A 10,000-nucleotide genomic window follows, 5' to 3' on the forward strand; every position below is an offset into this window, starting at 1 on the left:
GTAGGTCTTGACATATGGGTAGGTCTCGACATGTGGGTATATATAGGTCTTGACATGTGGGTAGGTCTTGGGAAGACGAAAGGTCAAGTTTGGACAATTGGTGTGTGACCTTTGTACTGCAGCAGAACTTCCTGTTTTCAGACTTTTTATTCTGGACATGGTATATATTATGGTCTTGTTTGTTATGTGTCAATCAGTCAAGTCTTTTTCCTTTGCAATTATCATCGGATCAACTTGAACTACGGACACACACTTTGCTTGCCCTTACAACTTGCTCTGTTTCCGCTCAGTGGAAAAGCATCGCGAAAGCCGCAAGGGCCACCATGGACGGAAGGACCTGCCCAGGCAACGTGAAGACTACGTGAAAAGCTTTCGCGGTCGCGGAGGTCGCCGTCATAAAGGTCGCCGTCATGGGGGCTACGGCCGTCGTGGGGGCTATGGCGGTTATAGAGGTTAATGTCTAATGTTGATGATGGTAGTGGCTTAGAACTCGGTAACACCTCCAGTCCACTATGGTGTCCACCTCTCTGTGGTAGGGCTGCTACATGAAATTTTGACAGCTAGATCGCTCTACAAATAAAATTGACTTTTTGCACGTGCTATTCGTTTTGTCTTTTTGTTCACATCTAGTGGAAAATTATTGTGACATGTAGCTATAGCGAGAGGAAGATGTGACTCCATTTCCATAGATTTAATCCTCTTTAGTATATATCGTTACAACTATTGTCAGTCTTGGTAGTACCCTTAAAACATGCACATGTATTTTTTTTTCCCAGACATAGCATCCTCGAACATTCTTTCTTATGAAGACAGTACAGTCATGTTCATGGTTAATTTTTTTCATTCTCGCTATATACTACAGCTAAATTAAAGTCATTTCATTGTATTTGAATATAGTATACATCGTACAGGATTGTCTTCTATTTAATTTGTTTCTTGTTCTAATAACTTCAAGTAGGTATCTCCCTGGCCCTTACCTGCTGATGACAAATTTTGTCACTTAGTTTTCCCTGATGTGCAAAGATGCGAGTAAAATATGTGATCCCAAAAAACAAAATGGCCGCACCCAAAATCAGAGTTTTGATCCTAAATTGGATACAAGGAAACATGGTTTAACAATGAATCAATTGTATGAAAATTCAATAAATTGATATATGGAAGATCAATGTACAATGGTTATTAGATTCATCAAAGGTTTGCTGTGATAGTCTTTTGACTATTAAATCAAGTTTAATTTCCAGCCATTTGCAACAAAGTTTGTTTTTTAAACTTTAAAAATTTCAAACAATAATTTGGTGTTTGTTGGCGACTATCTTTTGCAGCCCAGTGAAATACATAATTAGATTGAACCGCAAAGTCAGCCATATTCATGTCAATGTCCAAGTGGCATAACTCATGATCATATATTTTTGTACTGACAAAAAGTAATTAAATAGCATAATATTAGCATCATAAAAAAACACCCATCCAGCAAATCTAAATACACTGCAGCAAGGGATTTATTTATCAAAATGTCCCTTTGATGTATTGTTTCCATCATTAATCATAAATTCTACATACTGATTGATGTTAAGTTACACAGCATATATCATATATCTCTTCTTGCAGCATTACATTCAGCACTGACTCCAAACACAACCACTCAAAGGGCTCCATTTCTTTTGTGTCCAAGACATTTCTTTAACATTTACATATAAGGCCACACCAATTTAATTTCTTTGTTCTCGGATTTTTTTTCAGAAAAATATTGCGGCGGTCGGTCGAAAAAAAAAAATTTTTAAAATTGCAAAAAGTCTGTGGTGAACTTATTTAACACAGAAAAACAAGGTAAAGTACAATGTAGTCAAGTTTTCAGTTTTTCATGGCATGATTTATCCAATGAATCTCTTCCCTTGATTTTATGCCACTGTTCTGATCATGTGACTGCAAATAAGCACTCTGATTGGTTTATCAACAATATGTGCCCCTGGAATGGGGTTTTTTAAAAGGTCTGCAATAGCAAAACCAATACTATTTTTCTTGGGACTAGATTTCTTTTTTTTTTTTTGGAAATCGGAAAAAAATGGGTCGGGAAATCCGAGAACCAACAAATTAAATTGGTGTGGCCTAATGAAAGAAGATGTATGCAAGGATGTTACTGGTGTATGCCTATATAGATGGTAAATGTACAAAAGTTTGGAGCATAATTCATACACTATTACATATTAATTTCAAAGAATAACATAACCATTGCGTATGATGACTTTTGGAGCTATTTCCAGTATAAGGGGAAGTGATAATCATTACTGAGAGAAGTTTAGGCTATCTCAGGGTTGGACAAGTCCACTATCCCTATTGTCCTGGGCAAGTGCATGACTTGCCCAATCGGAGTAACATTTTTCCATCGAGTGAGATTTTGATATACTTTTTACAGTCATGACATCAGGCTTGGAAAATAGACGCAAGAATAAGAATTCCATTGCTGGAATTTGAATTTTGGGGAAGTGAAAAATTTGTTCCGGTATTAGTAAATTTTTTATGTGCTTGCCCAATAGGACAAGTGAATTTTAGAAAGCTTGTTCAACCCTGGCCTGTATCTGGAGTTTGTCACACAAAGTGACGCAAGCTAGCTTTTGCCAGTGGCCAGGGAAGGGTGCAAGGAGTTAATTAGAAGTTAAGAAAATGATGTGCAACACACATCATCAGTTGTTAATTCTGTGTTCTGGATCTGGTCATGGAGATATAACTACTGCGCAACGTCCTAAGATAGTAGAACAGACTTCACAGCTAGTGAACACATTCGCAAACCACTGTTCCAAACTGAGAAACCATCATGAAGTTATCTTTGCTAACTTAAAAATGACAGTGAGTGGGTACACGTAGTTTCCAGTTCCCACTTTGGCTGTGCGAATAAGAAGTACAGTTATCAAGAACTGTACAGCAAGAAATATACCTACCAGTAAATCATCATGCTCTTGACAAGTTTTGGTACGTTTCCTTGTATACTATTAGCCTGAGTACCATTCTTCGTAGTGACCACTGACTCGATACTTTTGCTTGCTAACAAATGTAGTATTCTATATCATATCTTTTTTGTTCCTGAAAAGTTCAAGACCCTCAAAAGTTCAAGACCCTAACCTTAGATGTGCTTTAACATTTTGTAGATGTCGTAGCTTCTTGTCAAACATCCAGGTACCTTATTCCTGTGGGTAACAATAACACAGAGCAGGTGTGCAATACTGAAACTAAACCTCCTTCACAGTTTACTGTTTGCTAGCAGCGCCATGAGGTCAGTCCGTGCAGATCCGAGCCCGTCCTTCAGCCCCTGGGGGAGGGGTTTCCCCGTGCTCCCCGCAGCTGCAGCCAGTAGAGCCCCCAGGGCTGCCCCACGGTGGCAGTTCTCGCCTGAAGGAAGGGAAGACAAGATTATCGAATGGAATAGCTCTACGTAGAGTCCACTTCTCGCTAGGAAAATCAAAGTTCTCGCTAGGAAAATCGAAGCCCCCTATGCTGTGACTTGGGCCCCTATACTGTATTTCAACAAGAGAAGGGAACTTTTCTGTTGTTTTGTAAAAATGACAAAAGAAATGTTGGCTTTATATCACCAAATATTGGCCCTCAAAATGCAGGAAATAGTGTTTTTGACATTATAGATTTTCAGAGGGAGGATTCCCCACGACCATAAATTGAACCAAAATGCTGTGACACCTGCATCTTACCACTCTGTTTTGTTGCACTAAAATGCCCCTATGCTGTGAAAAAATCCTGTTGAGAACACTGGCATTATGGTCTCATTCATGTATTACTCCGAGTGGGTAACCTAAAAAAGGTTGTTAGCCCTTCCATTATAGCATGCTCAAGACACTTCCTGGAAAATGGGACCCCCATTTTACATCCCTTCTGAAAGATTGATGTAGCCCCAACCAAGGACTTGAACTGGAGTCTCCCAATTACACTACCTGTAATTGGAACCAGGAGATCAACTAAGAGGCTGCTATCAGTTGAGCTACAGGGATGTCCCATACATATAGTTTACAGGTAGGAAAAGTGGTCAAAACATCCAGAAATGATAAATCGGGTGAACATTTGTCCTAGAATATACCAGGAAATGATGCAGCTACAGTAACTAAGTCGGTGACAAGCAGACATGAAAGTGTATACTATTAGAATACCTCTAGATGAAAAAACAAATAGATAACTAAGTAATATTCGTTGACCGACCTCCGACGTTTGTGTTGGTCAGTACTCCGCCCTCCATGTCATCATGAAACTCATGTGCGAGGAAGAACAGAGAAGTGAGTGAACCCTTGATGTAGCAGGCCAGGCCAAACCGCCCCACAGCCTCCTGGTAAACCGATAGCCGCGAGTCCGACCCTTTCGCATAGCTGTGAAACGACAAAGTCTAGTTAGGAGTCAGGATATTCGTAGACACTTGTTTTCTTTTTAAGCTCAAACACATACATACACATTAGGGGTGGGTACCGTTACAGAAACTTCAGGTCCAGGTACGGACCAGGTCCAGATAATCAGGTCCAGGTCCGCACCTGAACCTGAACCTGATTATCTTTGAAAACTTGATGAATGGGTGATACTCGAAACTATGGTCAATTTTTGCTATATGATAGAGGATTCTGTTTGGTGGATTATCCAACGTTCATCTGCGTTTTGAAATCCCATCTTCATGTCCAACACTAACTGTCTTCTGTTTTAGACCAAGCTTGACCAAAGAAGCTTGGTAAAAATGACTATTGACTCCCCTCCTCTACTTTGCTTTTGTTCTTTTCTTGGACATGTAAGCCCCAAAACACATTTTCGAATCGGTCCAACATCTGGTCCACTGACTTTTTCATGTCCGGTTTTTCATCCAACAAGTAAAATTGGTTTTGTACTGGTACTGTGTACCCACCCCTGATAGACATCACAGTCTAGACCTGTTTACAAATTGGGTCAGACCTTTGACCTTTGCATCCACAATTCAAACTGTTGACTTGTTTATAATATGCCATTGTTCCTTGTGGCCCACAGATCTGGATTCCCAGTACAGACTTCTATAATCCCTTCACAATGTTGAGAGGATGCTTTGAGTCGATGCAACTTCTACAGTCTTGATAGTTTATTATGAGTGTGCAGCTAGGATGCACTTCTTTGATCTTATATATTAACAATCATAATATCTCCCTGATCACTGTAAGCAAGCTGAAGATGTTCACTATGGCAATCTTTTCCTCGTAGCATTTAGTGTGCAGAGCCCAGTGGTTAAAGTGACCCTGTCTCTAGACCAAGAAGTTGAGTGTTTGAATCCCGGCTGTGTCACTCACACTACATGCAAGCTACTGGAAGGGGTTGCAGTCCTTTGGATGGGATGTTTAATAGGCCATGGTCTACTGTTCATTGTACTTATCAAAAAAGAGCAATAAGAGAAATTTCCAGGTACAATGGACTTTTTTTTTAAATGTACATAGCAGCTGCTTTCTTTGTCACAACAAGTGGAAGACTAGCTCTTCAGTGAGCTAAACTGCTTCAAGATTACTTTTACTTTTTTTTTCACTCACCCTGCTGCTTCAGAGGAGAAAGTTTGGACCCTCTTCCACGTGCCCGATCCCCCAAGGACGGGAGACTGCAGGGCTTCTGCTGCCTTCTCCTGAAGACTGGCTCCATTCAACACTGAAGAGTAAAATAAAATAACAAAACACTGTGAAACAGGAATTCTACTTGTAACCAGAAAAGAAGAAGGATCATATAAAATTTCCTGCCCACTGAAAATGTGGGACATTTTGTATCATACCAGAAAAAAATGAATACTTTTGACAATAAAGCGATTCTCTCATTTTTTTATATCATTAACAATGAAACATTTAGGTGCTGAAGAAATTAAATGTTGTGCCTCCGACAAAAATCTTAAAGGGATAGCGTCATAAGGTAAGGGATGATATCTCTACTTTTTACTTTTTTCTGTAGATTTTGTCAGAAGTAATCCAAGAAATACAGTTGACAGATGACAATGCAATGCATCAGGACTAGGTGTGGGTACTTGTACAGAAAATTTAGGTACAGGTGCGGTACAGGTCCAGAGGATCAGGTCCGGACCTGAACCTGCATGGACCTAATTGATTGTGAATGGGCAATACTCAAAACAGTGGTCCATTTTACTACAAAGGAATTTGGTGGAGTATATCTAATCCCATAAACAATGCTAACTACCTCAGTCTGTTAAGTTGGACTTGAAATAGGACTGTATGTAGAAACTTGATAAAAATGACTATCAACTCTCCTCTACTTCGCTCTTGCTATTTTCTTGGACCAATAACCCTCAAGTCAAAACACATGTACCCCTGTCACCATAGTGTCGGTATAATCTGTTCATTTTCTAATCAGTCCAACATCTGGTCAACTGAATATTTTCAGGTACGTTTTTTCCGGACCAGTCCAAGAAGAAAAGCTGGACCTACGCCTAATCAAGGCATTAGCATTTTTAACATCATACTTTTTGTACTATTATGATGGGTGTCAACATTAAGGGGACCCAAGTTTAGTGGGTCTGTTCATATACCTTTTTCTATAAAAATGAGTGTGTCGCCAGTGAGTTTTAAAAATGCATACTTTATTCTAGAAAATATGGTAACAGCTTTACCTGCATGTAGGACCTTCACGTACAGCTCCAGGAATGGTTCCAGATGATGAGGTGGGAGGGGGTGGGTAAGTCGCACGAAATCAACCGTGTTCCTCACGGCCTCTGCCTCCGATAGATGAGCCGCGTGCAGCACGAAAGGGACCGCCATCACAAACGCACCAATCACGGCCAGCTGCGAGTCCGCACTTCCCGCCGACTGTTCCTCGTGCCGTTTTTCCGCGAAGTCGATCAGTCCGTCTTTTGTGACGGGCTTGCCTGCCTGGATCCAGTCGCGGAAGAATGCGCGGTGAAAGGACTCAGCGTAGGTGTCGTTGTGCGTGCCTGGGGTCGTCAGGAACTGGACGTAGTCCGCCAGCACGGCCGAACGGAGGTCGCGGGGGGACAGGTCGTTGTCGGGGTCAACCCTGGTCATGGTTTGGCACACTTTCAGTGCACACAGGGCATTCAGGGTGCTGTCTCCTGCTGACATACCTGTGGAGAACACACATAACAACTGGTCAACAAGTACCATTTCTTAACTTTGAACTTCAAGGAAGCCTACATTAGATCATTAGAGCTAGGTGTGTAGAACACAAAGCCGAAGTTGAACAACATTGGTTTCATAACACAGTCATGTACATAGTTGCCCAGACACTGGACAAAGTAACGATGCTGAGCATAGAACCAGTGAGACCTCTTTGCAAGATCATCATAAAAGAGGCCATCTACATCTCAGGACCTTCCTTCAACAGAGACAGGGGTGCTGTTCACTCTTTGTAATGTATGATACACTGCTCACGAGTCACGTTTCTATCTGCATAATGTCGTGTCACAGAAGCAATGCATATAATTTGTACACAATCTATGGTTCTACGGATGCTGACCTTGATGGTAGTGGACGGACCCCCCACGGTTAGTCCAGTACTGCAGCTTGTCATGGAGGATCACATTCCCGATCAGGGGCTCCTCCCTCCGTGTGGAGAAACCAGATCGTCCACTTCCACCTGAAAGATACAAGTCAAAAAGATTCCTTAGGTGTTTGAGCAATGTCCTAAACTTTTTGATATCAATTTTCTATGTCATGCCTGCGCTGAGATAATAATCGATACACACTATAGGTATTCCGGACCCGGTGATAACTTGGGTTGTCACATGCGATTCCACTGTTATCACATAGGCTTCCATTGGATAATTTCAAGTGCACTGAGTGCACCATTGTCGAAAATGCAAATACTGGATTTGGACGTTGGAATAAGATGTAATGATACCATTTTTTTTGTTCAAGGATATCAAATTTTTGCAACTTCTGGTGCATTTTGCATTGAAACATGTGTTTTACATGGTAGATATGACAGTTATAAGATATAATACAACACAATGTATTCCACGTCACACTCGGTTCCAGTCCGACCACAAGCTGGATCTGACTCTGGCCTCGGGCGATCAGTACCCACAGTTGGGCTGGAACCTCGGGCGATGATACAGAATACACTGTGTAGTAATAGTATTATTCTATATGAAAGTCCACTCGATTTAGTCCACTAGCATTGTAGTAACTGAAAGTGTTGTAATATAATGTATATGTGTAGTATTAGAATGTAACCCTTTGTCTGTACATTGCCATACATTGTCACAGATGTAATTGTTGTGTAATTAACCATCATATCATATCATATGATATCATATGAAAGAGCTAACCTGTAGCTGAGAGGGACATGATACTGGAGGGGTGGGTTGTTACCATTTTGTAGGAGGGGTGTTCTCACCTGTAGCTGAGAGGGACATGATACTGGAGGGGTGGGTTGTCACCATTTTGTATGAGGGGTGTTCTCACCTGTAGCTGAGAGGGACATAATACTGGAAGGGTGTTGCTTGCGCGGCGCCACATATCCCGTCAGCCATTTTCCATAATCCCTCTTGATATCGTCTGCGTCGTAGTACCAGTGTACGGGCATGGACAGGGCGTCACCAATCAGCAGCCCCCATAGAGATGCCTGCTTGGCCTCGCTGAGCTTGTCCATTGGGCTGGTGAAGATCATCGTATTACTTAATACATTGTGTGATAAAAAAGACTGTGACTATATTTTGCTTGCAGCTCAATGTAATCGTAAACTTAAGCTTAGTTTAATTGACAAAGAAAAGAAATTTCCTCTATCATTAATAATTATAAAATGTAATTTTTGTAGGGTCTGCCGCTATCAGCCCAAAGCTGCCAAGGTAGACCCATGCAAGGCTCGAAATACCACCTACATATGCAGGTTAGTGCAGGTAAAATTGGATCTGTGCAGGTATTTCTGATGTCTACCTGCACCTAACCTGCACTGGTCCATGTACTGGGTTTTATACACAAATGTCCTATGATGCAGGTGACTGTGGATGGTTATCAGCTGCACTGTTAGTTACTACCTATTAAGTATATAAAAGAAAAAATAGCAATGATTCCTCAGCAATTTAGTATGATCCATACTTCCTAAATTCAGAGTGGTGCAGGTAAAATTTGTCTGGTGCAGGTAATTTTCAATGTTACCTGCACCAGTGCAGGTTTGAAGAAAAAAGTATTTCAAGCCCTGCCCATGTAATGACTTGTCTCATCATCAATAAAGTCAAAAACTTATTTTTTCTATGAACATAACGATATAAAAAAATTTGCGGTAGTTTTCAGTTCGCTGCAAAGTGGTCACTGCCACAACTGCAAACATACAACCACCATGAATATTTATGCATTCAAACTATAGCCTTATAAGCTATCTAATACAGATTTTTTTAATATCAATACATACATTTAACCATCTCTAATTTCACTACACCCAAATTCATCAGCAAAACACAGTTCAAGCCTCTACAAACTAACTTATAGTTGACCTTGTAAAGAAACACTAACCTGGTGTCAGTAGCCTGTGTGGTCAGTCCTCTCTGAATGACCTCTGTTAACCTCGGTCTCTGACAAGTGGGCGTGGCAGATGCTGCAACTTGCACCTGTGGAGGGGAGGGGGGCGGTAAAACAGTGGGTCATGTCTGAAAAATGTATTGCTAATATTCAACATTTTTTGTACTCTCCAACAGAGGTTAGGCTATGCATGGCTGTTTTTTTCCCATCTGCTTAAGGCATTTTTGTCTGAAATTGTTCTTAAAATTTTTAGATTTCCTTCTGTGTTTTTGTTTGGCTGGCAGACATAAAGAAAACCTCACAGAATAAAAAGTGTAGAAATTCCTAAAAAGAGGTAAAAAAAACAAACAGTCAGAGCCTAACCTCTGCTTGGAGAGTACATTTCTGGGATGTCGTAACTTAAGAGGTGAGAATTTTCTTCTCAAACATACAATAAACATAAGGATACAGTTTACAAATGCATGAACCCAGTGTAAATCAGATTTGTCTTATTTCTTTGACCTATCCTCCAACCATAGCCTTTC

The 10,000-nt window shown here is 40.8% G+C and overlaps 2 protein-coding genes across 7 annotated transcripts in view; one reads left to right on the top strand and one right to left on the bottom strand.

Moving 5' to 3' along the window:
* The window catches only part of LOC118427453, a 3,394-nt gene extending 2,792 nt beyond the window's left edge, over window positions 1-602 (top strand). Inside the window, exon 4 of the mRNA XM_035837264.1 lies at window positions 291-602. Coding sequence (XP_035693157.1) covers window positions 291-457 — 167 coding nt within the window. The 3' untranslated portion in view covers window positions 458-602. The remainder of the gene's footprint in view (window positions 1-290) is intronic.
* Window positions 603-3,094: 2,492 nt separating this feature from the next.
* LOC118427452 overlaps window positions 3,095-10,000 on the bottom strand; it is an 8,424-nt gene continuing 1,518 nt past the window's right edge. For 3 of the 6 annotated variants that reach the window (XM_035837259.1, XM_035837257.1, XM_035837260.1), the window contains exons 3-9: window positions 9,471-9,565; window positions 8,424-8,635; window positions 7,474-7,593; window positions 6,611-7,081; window positions 5,532-5,643; window positions 4,201-4,364; window positions 3,095-3,384 (exon numbers count right to left, since the gene is read on the bottom strand). In XM_035837259.1, the coding sequence (XP_035693152.1) occupies window positions 3,236-3,384; window positions 4,201-4,364; window positions 5,532-5,643; window positions 6,611-7,081; window positions 7,474-7,593; window positions 8,424-8,635; window positions 9,471-9,565 (1,323 nt within the window). In that variant the 3' untranslated portion in view covers window positions 3,095-3,235. Of the gene's footprint in view, window positions 3,385-4,200; window positions 4,365-5,531; window positions 5,644-6,610; window positions 7,082-7,473; window positions 7,594-8,287; window positions 8,322-8,423; window positions 8,636-9,470; window positions 9,566-10,000 lie in introns of all 6 variants that reach the window. The other 3 variants (XM_035837258.1, XM_035837261.1, XM_035837263.1) reach the window with 3 other exon arrangements.

The sequence above is a fragment of the Branchiostoma floridae genome, chromosome 12 (genome assembly GCF_000003815.2).
Source record: "Branchiostoma floridae strain S238N-H82 chromosome 12, Bfl_VNyyK, whole genome shotgun sequence".
Lineage (NCBI taxonomy): Eukaryota > Metazoa > Chordata > Leptocardii > Amphioxiformes > Branchiostomatidae > Branchiostoma > Branchiostoma floridae.